The 19,171-nt window shown below is 40.8% G+C and overlaps 1 protein-coding gene across 3 annotated transcripts in view; it reads left to right on the top strand.

Moving 5' to 3' along the window:
• Positions 1 to 19,171, top strand: part of ATP10B (ATPase phospholipid transporting 10B (putative)) — a 259,276-nt gene that overhangs the window by 138,734 nt on the left and 101,371 nt on the right. For 2 of the 3 annotated variants that reach the window (XM_058281733.2, XM_058281736.1), the window contains 2 exons: positions 7,667 to 7,954; positions 10,983 to 11,177. In XM_058281733.2, the coding sequence (XP_058137716.1) occupies positions 7,671 to 7,954; positions 10,983 to 11,177 (479 nt within the window). In that variant the 5' untranslated portion in view covers positions 7,667 to 7,670. Of the gene's footprint in view, positions 1 to 7,666; positions 7,955 to 10,982; positions 11,178 to 12,024; positions 12,493 to 19,171 lie in introns of those variants that run through there. The other variant, XM_004467210.5, reaches the window with a different exon arrangement.

The raw sequence follows: 19,171 nt of genomic DNA, 5'->3' as shown, positions 1-19,171 counted from the left end.
TGTGAATGAGGCACAATCACAATCTTCCCATTGAGGGAGGACAGAACACTTTTCTGGAACTTAAAAGAATTGATTGCTTGTAAGGAGAGATAGGAAGACTCCTGTGGTTGAGTGCAATGAAAATGAGGATTCTGAAGTTCAGCCTTCCCCAAGGCTTCAAACCTTTCCCCAAGCTCATCCCTTTCCCACAAAGTCTTACTGAACTTTCCTGGGCAAGTTCCCAAAATGGAAAACTTAGTGAGGGAAGTTTGAAAACTGATTTCTGTCTTCTGGCCAAGAACTAAACACTGTCAATTTAGTAATACTTTGCAAGGGTAAAAAAAGGAAAAGTAGAAAAAAGAAACTACCATATGATGGTGTAACATATCCTAGACTGAAAACATTAAAATGTGGGAGAAAAAAAATGGACACCTTGGATTCTAGCAAAAACAGCTTCTCCAGAAAAGGAATAGGAAGAAAATTAAAAATGAATTATTCTAGTACCCTTACTTTTGTTTCTTTGTCTATAAAATGGGTATGGGTAAAATGGGTAGAAGAATACAAAAGTGATGACCATTTCCTCAAGTAAATCTAATCAAAGTGGGAAATACAGTCAAAAAGAAATTGCTAATAAGATTGTTTCATTGCAAATCCTTCCTTGATCTATTGGAATGCTTGGAGAATGGATAGGAATCAGTGTTTTCTTGAACTCAGGTCAATGAAAAAAAAAAACCTTTGTTATTGTTGTTGCTACTGCTGCTCTTTTGACCCATTTGTGGGGAAAAAAAGAACTTGGAAAATGTTAGCCTTTCCTGCTCATCAGTAAACGTCAAGTAATGAAAATGACTAATGCTTTCTGAGTGGTTGATGTTATTTCTGAACCTGGAGTCCCAGAAGAGCAGATAGAGATATAGAAGGTGTAGGACAATATAATCACAGATCAGCATTTTTATTTTAATAAACATAGTTCTTTTTAGTGTCTATTTTATTAAAGAAATTATGTGAAACTCCCCAATTTCACATAAAAATGCTTTAACACAAAGTCAAAGTATATATTAAAACTATTAAAAGATGACTTGACTGAAAGGAAAATATGTCATGCTTAATAAAACAAATGATATTTGGGTATGGCAAAAATTGGGAAAGTGACTTAAAAATGATTTAAATTTGAGGAAAATAGACATGATTGATTTGAGGTTATACTAAGTCAGGCCATTTCTTCTGAGGTAGTTATTGTTTGTATTGTTCGTGTGAGATTTGTGTGTTTTGTGCTCAGGGTGAATGCTTTCAAAAACCCTGTGGTTGTGGTTCACAGCAATACTGTAATATTCTTGCATCACTGCCAAAAATGTACTGCATCAATAATGGAGGGGTATGGAAAAAGTGTGCCAAATATGTGTTATGGACCATGGTTGGTGGTAATATTCTGATGAAATTATCTCATAATCTGTAACAAATGTTCCACCATGGTATAGTGTGTTGGTAAAGGGGAATTGTATGGGAATTCTACACACGTGCATGATTGTTTTGTAAGTTCTCAACTTCTGCAATAAAAATATATTAAATAATAATAAGGTGGATTAGGGGGAAAATACACCAAAATGTAAGCTATGGACTATAGTTAGTAGTAATATTTTGGCAATATTTTTCATAATTTGTAACAAATGATTCCAATTTGTTTTTGAACAAATTCAAACAATGCAAGGTGTTGGTGAAAGGGTGAAAAATGGGACTCCTGTATGATGTTATGCTTGTTTGTTTTGTAAGTTCACAACTTTTAATATATACTTATTATTTATCTATGTTCATGTATGAATGAAATATTTTAGTAAAAAAAATTTTAAACCCTGTGGTTAATTGAAGGCCAAACTTTCTTAGATTCTAATTATTTCTAATATCAAAGGTAGTGAACTGTTAATCAAGACAGTGAATGAAGATTAAACTTAATTTCTAGTTCGCCGACTCCACATGATCTTGACCAGCTGATACACTTTTTAGAGAATTGTAGATGAAGGGAAAATAATTCCTTAGTAATCTTTTATTCCTGATTCCTAGCCCTACTTGGGCCTTCTTTCTAATTTTGAAGTCAACATGTTTGCCCTAGCCACAGGGGGTTTTCAAATGCGGCATCATCTTCCTAGAATGTGCATTCACACTGACACACACACAGGACTCCACACAGTTACCCGTCACTCACCCCAGATCTCAGGTCAAGCCCCACTTCTCTCAGGGAAGAGGTTACGCCACTCTGTACTATGAGCTCATTGCACCCTGTTCTCCTTTGTGGCACATGGGTCCGATGGTGAATGTATTTTTTAGGAGTATATGTTTAAAATCTCTCAGTCACATTAGAACATAAGCTCCAAGAGAAGAAGGATGGGTGTGTAGGTTTTGCTTATCTGACCTAGTAAAAACAATCATTCAATAAGAATTTGTTGACTCATATTTTTTTAATATAACATTAAAAAAAAATAAAGTGAAGAAAAAAAAAAAGAATTTGTTGATTTGATGAATGACTGACTGACCCCTGACTGTGAAAATGGCATTTGCCAAAGTTGGGTTTTACTTGTGTTCATTAAAATGAGAAAGAAAGGAACTGGGATTTACTGGAAATGTGGGCCAAGCAGTCTGGAGATTGTTTGGGAATGAGGACCAGAATTCATCAGAAAACTGACACTGACTCAGTATGTTAGGCTAATAGTGCACCACAGAGAAACTGAAGTTAAATAAGGGGGACATTCTGCCCAAGGGAAAAGAATTTTGACTCTCTAGGATCATCACTTCAAGATAAGCAGAGCATCTGGCATCTGAGTATTAATTAACAAAACTAAGTAATCCACAAGTTTATTGATAGTAGGAGAAAGCAGTCCAAAGACTAGAATGAAAGACATTATAGCCAGAGGTCCCTGGAAAGTTGCTTCAGCCATTTGCCCTCCCCAAAATTTCTGAAAGGAGTAATAAACCACACTTCAGATAAAAGGGTTTCACAATCCCCTCTGTGATGGTTAGGCTATTGTGTCAACTCAGCCAGGTAATCGTGCCCAGTAGTTTGCTCAAGCAAGTGCTGGGCTAACTGTAATACAAGGACATTTATGGGCTTTAGTCACCACTGACTTTACTGCAGTGGTAAATCATAGATAGCTGATTATAATTACATCAATCAGGGAGATTGCCATCAGCAATGAGTGACACTTTACCCAATCAGTTGAATGCATTAAAAGGGGAAGTGATTCCAGCATTGAGTGAGAATTTCCAAGCTCGTCTTTGGACAGCCAACATCTCCCAGAACTTGTCAAGAACCTTCACTGAACTTTCATTGGAGCCCCTAGTTGCAGCCTGCCTGTGGAACCTGGACTTGTGTATCCCCACAGCTGTGCCAGAGACATAAAATTGCATTCTACTGACAGATATCACCTGTTGATTCTGTTTCCCTAGAAAACCCTGACTAATACAACTTGGTACCAGGAGTGGGGTACTGGCCTTAACCACCCTAATCCTTGGGGGTGTGTTCCACCCTCCCTGTACTCTGGGGCAGCAAAACTCTCCAAGAATATCTGGCAGGAACATCCATCCTCTTCAGCTACTGGGACAAACTCATCCTCTCTGTACACATGGATGTCGTTCCTCTCTTGGACCAAGGTGATGTCTTAATTCCACAACTCAGCTTCCATGGTTTTCCTCTTAAAGCTGATTCTCCTTCAGTCTTTCCTTTCCATGTCCCTTTTAGTCGAAGCTGACAGTGATTTTGTTCAGCTCTCTCAAAAACCTTGTTGGTTTAGCATTCAAAATACAGGGGTCCAAGCCATAGGACAGTAAGACTTTCCACAAATATTTCCAACATAACTGCTTCTTCAATCCTGATTTACAAGTTCCAAATTTAGTTAAGTCCTCTAATGGGGCACTTTCATCTGGGAGCTTGATTTCCAGAGGCTTGGAATTTCCAGAATTAGTTTGTTTTCTTTGTGCCCAACAGTTCAGTCCTCAGCATATCTCTCTCATCTAGCATTTTGCTACAACGTGCAAGCAGAAGCCAAGCCACATTCTCTGGGTTTACTTTGGAAATTTCTTGAGCTAAATATCCAGGCTCACCATTTTCAAATTCTGCCTTCCATAAAATACCAGGAGTTAATCTTGCTAAGTTCTCTGCAACTTTAAAACACGGATCACCTTTCCTCCAGTTTCCAATAATAGTTTCATTATTTACTTCTAAGGCATCATAAAAAGTCTCTTTAGCATCCATATTGCTATCAACAGTCTCTTTAAAGCAATCTAGGCCTTTTTCATCAAGCATCTCACAATTCCTCCAAAAAATTCCCCTTACCCATTTATAAAACTATACCAGCATTTCAGTAATTGCAAAAGCACTACCCCACTTCCAGTACCAAATTCTGTATTACTCAGTCAAAGGGGCACTAATGCAAAATACCAAAATTGTTTGGTTTTTATAAAGGGTATTTATTTGGGGTAGGAGCTTACAGGTACCAGGCCATAAAGCATAAGTTACTTTACTCACCAAAGTCTATTTTCACGTGTTAGAGCAAGATGGCTGCCAACATCTGTGAGGATTCAGGCTTCCTGGTTTCCTCCCTTCCAGGGTCTTACTTCTCTCTGGGTTCAGGGTTTCTCTCTTACCAGGGCTTGCTTTTTCCTAGGCTCAGGGTTTCTCTCTTCCTGGGGCTTGCTTCTGTTTCCTCTGTGAGTTTACTTCTGGGGCTCCAGCTTAAGGCTTCGACATCGAACTCCAACATCCAAACTCCAATATTAAGAACCCTCCAACTCTGTCCTTTGCCATGCCTTTTATCTGTGAGTCCCCACCCACTAAGGATAGGGGCTCAACACTCTACTCACACAAGAGGTTTGCTTGATTAATCAAGTAAACCTCTGAATCCAATATAATCTAGTATGCCCAAAGAAAAAGACCAGTTTACAAATACAATCCAATATTTCTTTTTGGAATTCATCAATAATGTCAAACTGCTATACCTCCTTTGTTTCCTGTTCTACTATCAGGTAGAAGTAACTTATTTAGGGGAAAAGGGAAGAGTGGGTTACAGAGCTGTTTCCCTGCCCCCAGTCTTGGCCCCGCCATCCAATCTGTGTATGTTGCAACCAGTTTAACACTTGGAATCTGCAACTCTTATCATGTCACTTCCCTGCCTAAAACTATTCACAACTCCCTCTTATGCTCAGCATAATAACACACTCATATATATGCTTAAATATACAAACATACAAAACATATGTATTTCTTTTCTCAACCATTCCAAGTGAGTTACAAGCATCTTGCCTCTACCCCTAAATATTTTAGGATAGATTTCCTAAGAAGAAGGACATTCTCTTATATCCACAATATACTTACCAAAATCAGGACATTTGACATTCATTGCAATAAAATGCAATTATCTAATCACAGTATATATTCAATTTTTTTTCAATTTGTCCAATAATGCCCTTTATACTTATTTTATCTCCTCTTAGTCAAGGATCCAATCCAAAATTGCACATTGTATTTCGTTGTCGTATCTTTTAGTATCCTTTAAAAAGAAATAATTCCTCAGCCTTTCTTTGACCTTTGACACTTTTGAAAACTATAGGCCAGTTATTTTGTAGCATAAAATAATGCTTACTCTTGATTATCAACAGAAGCGATAACAGAAGTGATATCATATTCTTCTCAGTAGATCTCATCGGAAAGCATAAGTTGTCAGCTTCTCCCTATATTGACAATGCTTGCTTTGACCTCTTGAGCAAGGTGATGTCTGCCAGATTTCTCTACTACCAAGAAATACTTTACCACTGTAATTAATAGTTTGGTGGTAGGATATTTTAAAACTTTAGAAATACCTAGTTCCTCATCAAACTTTCACCACTAGTTTAGCACCCGTTTTACATCCACTTTATTTTTAAGTAAGCTTATTTTACATTGCTAGAAAAATAAAAGAAATTACTATGATAAATGGACTTTTTAAACCACTTCATCTAAAAATACCTGCAACTCCCATATCAACCCAGTCTCTTCATTTGGAGATCTTGTCACCTAAAATTGGGAGAAGTCTGGTATGTATGGCATTAACCATGACAATATTTCTCATTTGTATTTTCAACTCTATTCATGAATTATCTCTTCATTTCCTCTTTCCTCGCAATAAAAAAGACTCTATAAAAGGGGCATATTTTCTATAATGAGAAAGAAGACATACAGTATTATGCCTTTGGTCACATTCTGATGGACATCAGGAATTGCATTTATTTTTTCATGCTTGCCACAAGAGCTCACTTAAGGCTCTGAAGAGTTCCCTGAAGCCTTAGGGTCTATGAATAGAAAATCATTTAGATTGATTAAAGCCATGAGGAGAATTATGATGAGGGTCAGGTCATACAGGCACCAGGAAGGTAAAATATTACCATTTAAACTAGAAATGGAAGTTTCTTCCTAAGTGGAACGTATTTACAACAAAAGACTGGGTCGTTCGTTGCAAGATTAATAATAGCTGAAGTGCATTAAAAATCCACTTTATTCAAAAGAAAATTGTCCAGTGAACCTACTAAGTGAAAAACAACATTATGCACAACTTCTGACTTTTTAAAGGATATCCTTGAATAATATCTTTCTGGGTTTTTAAGCAACATATGGGGGGAAAAAAAACTTGGCGAGTTGGATGTAGGTTCCATTAAAAGAGCACAGCAACTTGAATATTCTAGTTACAGCAGCATTCCTCTCCCATCTAGAAAGATCATCTGTTTCCACCAAGTGCTTAGTTTCAGAAACCAACAAATGGAGTGGGGAGGGAGGAATGGAGAGCTCCCTCCCCCAACCAGGCATCCAGATCAAAAAAAGCCAGCCTACCCCACCAATGAAAGAAGTTTTGGTGTGGGAGGACTGGGGGATGTAGGGTGTGGGTTATAAGGGAACCTCTTGTATTTTTTAATGTAACATTGTGTGAGATCTATGTATCTTAAAAAAAAAAAAAAAAAGCCAGCCAGCTGAGAACAGGCAACACAGCCCTCACCTTGGGCCCAAATTTCGTGGGAAAGACCCTTAGGCTCTCTTCTGTTACACCTATCACTCCTGTTTAAAGTGCTGACCAAAAATGAGTTTCTATGAAATGTCCTCACTATCAGGAAATTGTAGAGTTAGGGGAAACCTAGAGAATTTAGGTTAGAGAATTTAAGTTGCTAGAGAAAACAAAACGTTCCCTCGGTTTTAAGACATATCCCAACATAATTTTCTATACTGTCTAATTTGCTTCTCACAAAAATCTTGCGGATAATGCAGAGTAAAAATATTTTTCCCAATTTTACAGTGATTTTCCTATTTTATATTGAAGAAACAAGATCAGCAAGGTGAAGGGACAGTTCAGCATAGTTATAAATCAGAGCTAAAATTCCAACCTCCAGCGTCATGGTTCACCAGGACCTACTTTTCTTTTCCCTGATAGCTCCACTGAGGGCATCCCCCAACCCCATTAAATGCTTTTATGGCTAGCTAGTATGATTTATATTATCATTTATGTAATTTGCATAATGCCTTTCACCCTAGAACATATGACATATAAGGACTGAACCTACTCTTCTTATATCGTATCTCAGTATCTAACTCGGATGAGTGGGTGGGTTGTGAAAGGGTTGATATGCCACTTGCTTCTCCTGACTATAGCAACTTAATTTGTTTGTTTTCCGGCCTCAGCCTGATGCCAGAAATGGCCCTCTCGGTGGACTCGTCCTGGCATCGGTGGCAATGGCGAGTCAGAGATGGCTTCTCCCAGTCTCCATCAGAAACCACCCCTTTGCTCTCTCCAGAGAAGGGAGGATGGAACTACAACCTGAAGGAGCAGCGGGTCATATTCCCCAACAATAGCACATTCCACCAAAATTGGAAAAAGGTCTCCAGGAGATACTCCAGCAACAGAATCTGCACGACCAAATATACCATCCTCACTTTCCTGCCCCAGAATCTCTTTGAGCAGTTTCACAGGTATAAAACCACTTGTCCCAAACAATTCACACTTTTTTTTTTATTTATTTTTTTATTGACTTTGTAATAATATTACATTAAAAATATATATGTGAGGTCCCATTCAACCCCACCCCCCCACCCCCCCTCTCCCCCCCCAACAACACTCGTTCCCATCATCATGACACATCCATTGGATTTGGTAAGTACATCTTTGGGCACCTCTGCACCTCATAGACAATGGTCCACATCATGGCCCATACTCTCCTCTATTCCATCCAGTGGGCCCTGTGAGGATCCACGATGTCCGGTGATCACCCCCGAGGCGCCATCCAGGGCAGCTCCACGTCCCAAATACGCCCCCACCTCTCATCTCTTCCTGCCCTTCCCCATACCCATCATCCACCATGTCCACTTTTCCCAATCCAATGCCACCTCTTCTATGTGGACATTGGATTGGTTGTGTCCATTGCACCTCTATGTCAAGAGGAGGCTCAGATTCCACATGGATGCTGGCTGCCATCCTCCCATTTTCAGTTGTAATCACTCTAGGCTCCATGGTGTGGTGATTGTCCTTCTTCAACTCCATCTTAGCTGAGTGTGGGAAGTCCAATAAATCAGATTGTAGGTGCTGGAGTCTGTTGAGGCTCAGGACCTGGCTATCACATTATCAGTCCAGAGATTCAAATCCCCTAACTATATCTTAAACCCCAACGTTAACTGCACCTCCAGCAGATTAGTATGAAAGTCTTATGAAGGGAGATCCCATCTGAGTCCAGATTCATCACACATAAACACCATTTCCAGAGAGGGGCCATCTGCCCTGGTAGTAAACCCCATCGGCCATGACCATAACTCTCATGGGTCTCTTTAGCCTTCATAGGAACCAATATCTGGGGGTTGTATCTGCTTTATCTGTCTCTCTGACTCTGCTCAGTTGTGCATGAGGGCAAACCTTCTGCCAGCCTCCAGACTCTTTTTTAGAAACTCGTAGCCATATAAACTCATTTCTCCTTTCCATTTCCCCCTTACTTTAGGTCAAACAGCATTTTAAAGTCATGTTATTTTATGTAGACATGGATATTCTGCTGATCCGCATTGAACCTTCCATATAAGGTCCTTTTCCAGTTGCATCATCAGTTGGTATTTGATAGTGGTCCCTCGTTGCCAGGGAGGCTCATCCCCGGGTGTCATGTCCCACGCTGGAGGGAAGGCATTGCATTTACATGCTGAGTTTGGCTTCGAGACTGGCCACATTTGAGTAACATGAAGGCTGACAGGAGGAAATTCCCAGGCACAATGTTGCTCTAGGCCTTGTTCTTATTTTAGGTTTATCAGCTCACAAGCATAGTCATTAGCATCAGGGGCTCACTGTTGAACCCTCACTCCCTCCCGGTCCCCGCCGCTGTACCTGGGAGACTATCGCTGCTCCCCTAGGGACCACGACAGAGCACCACTGGCCAGGAACCCAGTACCCCCCCTGCTGGGTTTTTAATTGTTGCCACTATGAGTATATCCAATCATTACCATGCACCCTGGACATATGTTCTGTACAGCTCCCTGTCAGCCATATATCACCTGTCATTGGTATCCCATACCAGTATCCCTCCATTGCCATTGTTGAAACACTCTGTGATCCAGAACTCCCCGAAATTTGAAGCCCAATATAATGTCATGGTCCCTTACTAGGGAATGGCATATAGCGATGGGTTTAAAGGATAGATAAAGAACTTGGATAAAGTTAGATAAAGAACTTAGATAAAGAATGTTGACTTGAAAAAATTCCACATCCTATCCTTTTTTTTTTTTTCCCCCCCCCTAATTATTCAGCATTTCTTCGTAGGAGTCCTAGACCACAGCAATGCATATATATAATATACAGCACTCCCATACATCCACCACAACACCTTTTTCCTTCCACAGCGATACTCTTACACCCTATTCACATCATATTTACTTAAGGTGATGTACAGAGTCTGAGATATTAGCTTTCTAACATGGTAATATCTGTGCTTACATTATGGTGCATACTTTAGGATACACACAATTCACACTTTAAACAAGTGTCTGTCACTTAGACAAACTCAGAGATGCTGCCTGTAGGGCCACCTTTCCTTTATTATCCAAATGAAATAGAAAGGACCCTCAGCCATATACCTGGAAAAGTTTGTGCTATACATTCACTCATTCATTCACTCAAAAATACTTATTGGGCTCTAATCTGGGTCAGGCTATGTGTTGAGTGCTAGAGATACACGACAAAAATAAGAGAAAGACACTGTCCTCATTGAATTTATCATCCAGTGAAAAAGACAAACATTAATTTTTAAATGTGAAAGTGAAATTCAGATAGATACTTCTAAGGTGAGGTGCATGGTGCTAATAGAGTGAATAAAGAATAGTCTGGCCTAACTAAGGAAGTCAAGGAAGACTTCCCTAAGGAAGTACAGTTTGAAGTGTGAACTGAAGGAGGAGAATGGATTAACTGGATGAAAAGGGACAGAGGAAAATCAGGGAAGGAAGCCAGCAGAATATTCCTATAGACAGATCTGCATGTGCAAAGGCACTGTGGCAAGAGGAAGCAAGATGCACTTGGAAAACTTGAAAAGCACAAGCCACTCTCTTGATATGAGAAATCATTTTTTTAATCTTAAAGCAGAATATGTACTTCAATATCATAAATTTTGTAATTATTATTATAAGCTACCATTTATTGAGCAATTACAATGTTCCAGACACTCTACTATGTACCTTACAAATAATATTCCATGCGATACTTGCATAAGGGCTAGATAAAGTAAGTAGTGTTACCCTCATTTTACAAGAAGAAGCTGAAGTGCAGGAAGGCCATACAACTAGTAAACAATAGGGTCAGAGTTTGAATCTAGATTGGATTACCATCAGCGCCCTCACCATATACAATGTTTTAAGTAACATTGAAAGAGAATGTCATTTTAGTTGGTACGGGCCAACATTAGGGAAAAAGTAAGGTGGAGAATTTATTTTTCCTTCCCAGGATTTTCACTCCCACATTGTATATCCCTTCCAGATGGGCCAACCTCTATTTCCTGTTCCTGGTGATTCTAAACTGGATGCCTTCCATGGAAGTCTTCCACAGGGAAATCACTATGCTACCATTGGCCATTGTCTTGTGCATCATCATGGTTAAGGATGGCGTGGAGGACTTCAGGAGATACCTCTTTGATAGAGAGGTTAACTGCTCCAGCATCCAAATATATGAAAGGTAAGGGAAGCCATGCCTCTGTTTTCTCTTTTGCAAACAAGTTATACAAGCTCACCAGAATTTTCAAAGAATTGGCCTCTCTTCTCACATATTTTCTTAAGTTCATTTAATTCTGTGATTCTCAACCAAGGCAATTTTGCTCCACAGGGGACAATTGGCAATTTCTGGAGACATTTTATTGTTACACGGGAAGCTGTTACTAGCATTTAGTGAGTAGAGGCCAGGGATGCTGCTAAACATTTTACAAAGCACATGACAGCCCTCCAAAATGGAGACTTATCCACCCCAACATGTCAACAGGGCCAAAGTTAAGAAACCTCGATGCTTCCCGTGTAAGCATGCGTAGTATTAAACACAAGCATGTTATATTTTCAAGACCGGGGTTGAAACCTCAGGAATTAAATTCTAGAATTGACTGGACCATCTCTGGAGACTAATTTCAAGAACAACTCTTGGAGGATGTCAGGCAATGTCTCCCAACTAGGAAAATGTATACCATTTTTAAAGCCCTAGAGGTTGCAAACTGAAAATCCCTGCTTCTAGAACTTAACGAGGTAGGCTTTAGGACCCAGCATTAGCTCACCTGTTCTTGGTTGTTGGGGTGGAAAAGGAAGCTACCTGGGGGTGACGTCTACCTTCCAACAGGTGGTGTTCTCAAACAAGTAGAAGGAAGTGGCCTGGGAGGGTGCACACCTGTTTTCTGCACTCTCTTTCCTTGTCCTATTTCTCTCCTGGTGCTTGTGCACTGGATTTTATTTTTAATTTTCTTTGTGAAAGAAGAGAGAAATTTTCATCAGAGAAGGCGACTGCAAGTTGTCAAAGAAATGACTCGCTGGCAGCTGAACAACGGAACTGATCAAGGGGAAAGCTCTTTTACCAAGAAGTCAAGTGCCAGGCTATGAAAATTGAAGAGAGAGACTTGAGCAGTGATGAGAAAGGACGGGAAGAAAAGGTGGAAAAAGAAAGAAGACAAGAAACGAGTGGTGGTCTCCAACCTGCCCTTTGAAGGATGGTCCCACAAAGAGAACCCCAACAGGCATTATCATGGGAATCGAATTAAGACCAGCAAGTACACCATGTTTTCCTTTGTACCCAAGAACCTCTTCGAGCAGCTACACCGGTTTGCCAATCTCTATTTTGTGGGTGTTGTGGTTCTGAATTTTGTCCCTGTGATCAACGCTTTCCAGCCTGAAGTGAGCGTGATACCAATCTGTATCATCCTCACAGTCACTGACATCAAAGACGCCTGGGAAGACCTCCGGAGGTACACATCCGATAAAGTGATCAATAACCGACAGTGCCTCATCTATAGCAGGTAAAGCATACACACAAAAATCCTCCAGGGAAATCTTGCTGATCCAGCTCTGATCTTTCTATGGCTGCTAACACTGCTGCTGCTGATTATTGAAGGGATTGGGGTGAAAAGATATCACTATTTTATCTCAGTGAAACTGTTCATTTCCCGCAGTGAGAGCTGAGGTCTGAAATCCAAGAGTCAACTTAAAAAGAGGACTGAGTCAATCATTTAAAATTAAGAGATCTTCATAATATGTGGCATTTTCTTTGCTAGTCCAGATTTTTTCAACATTTAGGAATTTTGTATCAATTTGCATCCCTTCTTAGTCCACTGTGAGCATGAGCACATTCGAGAGTGTTTGGGGTCACTTGGAGGGAAGAGGCACGACTGTTTTTCAGGCAACAGTAGAGCACTGAGTTAAAAGAACCAGCATTGGTGACACCCAAACTGGGTGAATCCTCTCTAACACTTATTAACCACTCAATCTTTCTGAGTGACCTAACCGCTCTCAGCCTCATTTTGTCATTTGTAAAATTGAAATGCTTTCTGTGGTGGCCGTGAGAATTGCCTGAGATAATACATGGAAAGTGCTAGCACCACACCTGATATTTAATAACTGCTCAATAAATGTAAGCTGCTGTTGCTTTATTTTCACAAAGTAAAACTCTTAGTAACTCCTTCATTGAGCTTATCCTTGGACTTCATCTCTGACACTGTCCCAAACACAGCAAAGTCTGTGCACTACCCATGTTATGTATATTGCTGTTTTTACAAAAGTTCCATAGAAACAAATGACCAAATAGGTCATTAGGAAAAGAACATGCTCTCATTCAGTAAATGAAGAAGACAGAGTTATAGTGTGTCTCAACTTTGGGACAACACCTCTGGGCTCACAGAGAAGACTACAGTGACAGAGTGTTTTCGGGGCTTGCACTTAGCAAGCAGCCTTAGGTGACTGAGTCACTAGTGACTGAGGGCTTGACTTCTTGCCAAGTAGGGGAAATGTTCCTCTCTCTCAAGGAGCTCCATTGCTTGTCTTATTTCCTCTGACTTTATCAATTCCAGTGCTACAAAAGTTTCACAGGTGTGCCAGTCATTGTTAGAATGAAAGGGGCTTCCTTTGAGATGGGCACACCAGTTTTTTAAGGACTACTTAGATCTGAGGAGCAGATCTCTTCCCCAGGATAGTAACGGCTGGATGCCTTAGAGCTGGCTGTCTAGAGGGCTTATGAGCCAAGCTCCACTTGGAAAGTTGTAGACAGGGCAAGCTTCCAAGGAGACTATCTAATGCAAGGAATTGTTTGTCTCCAGAGAACACCTATGGGAAATTACATGCCCACTCTTCACAGTCAGCTGGGCATCTGGCCTCTTGGCTTGGAGGGTGACAATTGTAAATCTGAAAAAATTGCATCGGAACATTTTCTCCCCAGTTAGATCTACATCTTTTGAGTATTGCCAGTGAGCATAACGGACACCTCGGGTAGAGATTTAGTCACTCTTTACCTTGGGTAAGGAAATTACAGAGGAAGAAACAACTGCTGGGTGTGATGGCTTTCTTCAAAGGGGCTGTTTTTAAGAAAGGATTGTTTTTCTTTTGCACCAATGCACCCCATTCTTGTTTGTTTTCTACCTTTTTCCCCTTGTTATTTTTTTGTTTTCATTTCCATGGAAGATGTGCAGTGGGCAGACAGGAGGCTGGTTTGGTGGGGGAGGAAACTATGTGGGTCTGCTCTCTCTGCTCTGCAGAAATCCTCATCCCGAAGCAACACAAAAGTAACGGAGCCTGTCTTTGGGATGATTTCAGTGCTGCTTGGACAGTGGATTTGCCTGTGCTGGGTGCTGGCCTTATCTAACCCGGGCTGTTGTTCTGTTCTCAACATAGTTTCCAGGAAACAGCTGAAAATCAAGGTCCTGGATAAAGGAGATATTAGTCCAAAGACAGGCTTGCAGACAGGGATGTCCAGGTGTTCATGGTGGTAGTTCCTAATGTGTGTTCAGTGGAATAACAGTGACAAAGAGACGATCCCTGAAAAATGATGTTCATATCCAAAAAATATATACTAGCCCTCCTGGCCTATGGTCTAAGAGACCTATGAAGGTCTAAGAGAGGGTGCACGAAGAAACTCGTTCATCCTTGATTAATTCAGTGTTGCTCCAAACTTACTGGGCCTTGGAAATATTTTTTAATACCTATTAACATCTCAGTTTGGGAAATTTTATTTTTTCAAGTATAATAAAAGACTTGATTAGAGGGGCAGACAGATAATTGAGTGAAATGGTCTGGATACAAAAATTAAACAGCATTAGTGGTGTGCTAATAAAAGGTAACTGACACTTGGCCTCAGTACTGGGTACGATAGGGAGTGTTAGGGACTGCGGCAAACTGGGAGCCCACACCTTCACCCCAGGAGGTAGTGCCGACCGCTCAGCTCCAGCTGGTTGCCACAATGGAAAAATATAGGCCCAGGGCTATCAGATTGTCTGAGTTCTACTAAGATAACTAGAAATTGATATTTTTATGTGCAATAACCTGACAAGTGTTGGTAACTATTGTAATTTCTTCAAATATTTTGGACCCACATTAGACCTAAAGTTCTTATCTTGCCTATGAGCCTCAGATGTGTAATCTTTGCAAATCTTTTATAGCATCCTAGGAATGTGGAGTATCTGCAAAGGAATAATTAGGTTCTTCTATAAGGGGCATCCTCAATGAGGGAGTCTCTGTGGGTAGGGAGGGAGAATACAGGCTTAGGAAGAACACAGGCTTAGGAATCTAGGGGCCTGCACTCTAGGCCCATAGCTGCCACTAAGTATTATTAGATTGAAAAAGCCATTCAGCTCTCTGGATCTCAGTTTCCACTTTTGTAACGCTTGGGAGTTGAGCTAGATCGTGTCCTATAAGATGCACTGTGAAAGGCTGGCACCCACAGCCACGTACACTTAGGAAATAGTACGCTTAGGAAATAGAATGCTTCTCTTGAGTCCAACGATGCACATTAATGTTATAAAGGTTCTGGACCACCCTCAGTAAGTGGTCTATTTAATTTTGTTTAACTCAGCAGTGTCAGTTCAGATGTTCTCTGCTTTAAGTAGGAGAAACCTCAACTTAAACAGATATAAACAATAAAAAGATTTCATTGGCTCAAGTAACTGAAAGTGTCCTGAAGTGGGTGGGGGATCAGGCATGGGTCAGTCAGCATTCACAGTAGTCCTCCTCTGTGTCATTCAGTCCCCCTCTGTGCCAGCTTAATCCTCAAGCAAGCATGCCTCATGGCAATGAGATGGCTGCAGCAGCTCCGGGCCTCCTATCTACATTTAATAACCCCCATTAGGAGAAAGAAAGGAGATTCTGGAAATCCACTAGTAAGGGAACCTCCCTCACATTTCACTAGCCCCAAGTGGGTCACTTGCCCACCCCTGAACCAACACTGGTGGATAAGGGATGGAATTAGAATTATGTCAATTAGGTTATATCTAAGTCTCAAACCCAACCCACAGAATCCAACATGCAGTCAGCTTCTCTAACGTAGCTGGACTGACCAGGAAAGGTGCAATACCCAAAAGAAAAATGAAATAGTTATCAAGAGAAGGGAAGTTGGAAAGGTCACCTCCATGTCCTCAATGCTATTGCTTTAAAAACTTTTAGAGTTGGTCTTTTTGTAAATTGCTTTCTATGTATTAGCAGAAACATACACAGTTTGAGACATTCTATACTATTTTTCCTTAAAGTTCTTCTAACTCTCAAGTGAATCGATTTGGTGAAAGATCCTGGAATGGGAAGCTAGGAAATACTAGATAAGTATTAATTATTATCTTAACTTATGGATGCTGATGGGCAGTTCCTCTTACCACATATTAATGATACATGACCATACATTAAACAAACAATACAAGAATTGAGATAATTTTTATTCCTGGGCAACAACACAAAAGTGCTGTCTCAAGCACCAGCCCCATCCATTTCACCTCAGATTCCCAAGTTTGTGAAACTGATACCCTTCCTTATTTCTTTTCATCTTTATGCAATTGAAATCTTTCTAGGGCCCTTAGAATTTTGTTCACAACTTAATTCCATGCATCATCCAGCCTAGACATGTTTATACTGTGGGAGAATGTCTTTTTCTGCAAACAGCAGAAGCCTTGTTAACAGAATCCCAATCCTGTTAGAGCATTTTCTTTTAATACAGCAGTTGTGCTTGTGGTCTAAAGGTAACCCATTAATCAGATTTATGGAATGACTGCGAGGAGAGATTAGCTTCAGAATTATATTTTCTTAGTTTCTCCTGGGGCTCAGTTTAATGAATCTAGAAACCATCTCCAGCAAGAGATTTGTATCTTTCCATCCAATGTGGTAAATTTTTATTTGTATTCAGAAAGGACCCTCGAAAGGAGGAGGATGAACCCAGGGAATCCAGGATGGATTTGCCCCCATATTGTAGCGAAGCCAAAGCCTTCCAGAGTTTCAATACGGTGTCACTCACTTCTTCATCTTTTCAGCAAATGTTAATCAAAGGCCTAGTTGTGTGTGCTGCTGGGGCAGGTCCTGTGAGCCCTCAGGGAGCTCTGAGCCCAGGGGTCACTAGAAACTTGAAATAGGTCCCATGCCCCATGCACCTTGGTAGCAGATATCAAAGGGACACAGTGCAGAAAATGCAGTGGTTTGTCTGCAAGAAAGAGCAAGGCTGAGAGAAGCCTTCACTCAAGATTCCATTTCAGTATCTGTAAAATGGGGCTAATACTAGCACCTATGTCTCGGGGCCATGTGGCTTGAATGAGATAACCCTCGTAAATTGTTAGTTCAGTGCCTCCATCACAGGTAGCACTAAGTTTGGTTTTGTTTTTGCTTTTTTTAAGTTCCAAATACCTCAACTCCAATATTTTCAGCTGTCAGCCACTGCCAGGCCGATGCTGGGCCTTGTCTTTCTTGCTACATTCCCCACGCGTACATGGCCTCTGTGTGCAGACTGTTGGACCTATGGCCATACTTGGGACACTGGGCAATCCAGCCTTTGAAGAAGGTGCTTTGTAAGGTTTGGGCTATTGTGCTGAAAACAAAATAAATGGACTTTCAAAGGGGGGTGCAGAGCAAATTTATTGAGCTAAATTTGCATTAATGCAGGAGCAGCACCAAAAGAGGTTTCTGCTCAAAGGGTGAGCTGGGCAAGCAGCTTATGTGGCTGCTGGAGGCAAAGGGAAGGTGTGGGGGAAAGGGGAGCGAAAAGGGGGCCATGATTTATGGTTAGTACGGGCATTCTGTGAGCTGTGCGGACTTCAGGGTTGTAGAAACTGTTTGGGCAAGGTGTCTTTAAGGCCCAGTTTGTTCATTAGCCAGCAGGATGTTGATATAAGGTTGTGGCCATTTGGTAATATAAAACTATGGCCTTTGGTGAAGTTCAGCAGACTTTGCTGGTGTCACCTTGAACACTTTGTTAGAGTTCTTCCAAGTCTAGGGCAGGGCTTTTTTTATCAGCACTGCAAAGGATTATTGGTATGTGAGCCTGCTTCAGTTAACCTCCCTCTCTTCTTTATAACTCCCTGGATAAAATGGAAGTTCAAGCAAATCAAGATGGTTGGTAAAAATCATTGATCATTCCAATTTCGCAGGCTTATGCTGATAAACCCACAGAAAATACTATCCAAGTATGATTAGAGGGTGAGATATCTTGGGCTTCATCACTGCTGTAGCTTCCCATACTTACATGCGACTATCCAGGCCCTTATCCAGGCCCTTAGCTTGGTCATGTAAGTGGAAAATGCATTACTTTTTGCCTTAGGGTTGGAAGTAACAGACAAGGAAATCTAAGTTCATTGAAAACCTGTTTTGCATTTCTTAGGTGAACTTATTTTTTGATCCCTTTATGTGTCTTTCTAGAAATAAAAGAATCACACACTGAGAGAAAAGAAAAAAGAATGTCTAATTCATTGGTAAAGGCCCAGAACATTAACTGGGCCAAAGGACAGGGCTACAGTTTGAAAAGCAGAAAACTGTGTGTATTCTCTCTCTCTACCTCTCTCTCCCCCACCCCATCATTTTTTCTTCTATTCTACGTGACAAAAATTTTTTAATCTGAATTTTGGAAGCCCCTGTGGGATCTGAACCTCCTCCTCTCCCCTCCCTTTGCACAGCAAACCTGAGCACATCCATAATAAAACTGGAATTCTGTGGAGGGAAGTAGTTGGCCACAACTAGCCCAGAGTCTAAGCCACTTGATCTGACCTGCTTCTAACATAGAGTATCTTATTTGTGCAATTATTCATTAAGTGGCCAGATGGTCCCCATTCTACTCTTATTTCCTCTGAATACAGCTCTCTGGGAAACCCCCAAGGAGGGGAAACTGGCAGGACTGCATTTAGGCTTCCCAGGACTGTCACCACATCAAAAACCTGTCAAAAATCCATCTTCACCCCAAAACTACATGCTGATGTTGCATCAGATGTTAGATGAAATAATACGTGTCAAATGCCTAGCACAGTGCCCAGCGCTCAAGTAAGCCATCAGAAAACGGTAGCTAAAATATTTCTTGGAGGAGTTCTATCATCCCAGTAGAGGGACGTCCCCATGAGCTTGACCCAAGGAGAGTAAGAAAGTAAAGCCATTTGGCTAGAGTTGGGAAAGTCATAGGACAAAATCTTTAACCATCGAACTCCAAGCTCTAACATAGCAAAAGTGGGCCTGGGGGAAGAATCCAAAAACAGC

Source organism: Dasypus novemcinctus, chromosome 2 (assembly GCF_030445035.2).
Source record: "Dasypus novemcinctus isolate mDasNov1 chromosome 2, mDasNov1.1.hap2, whole genome shotgun sequence".
NCBI lineage: Eukaryota > Metazoa > Chordata > Mammalia > Cingulata > Dasypodidae > Dasypus > Dasypus novemcinctus.
The sequence above is the reverse complement of the archived record's forward strand: the minus strand, read 5'-3'. Positions and strand labels throughout refer to the sequence as shown.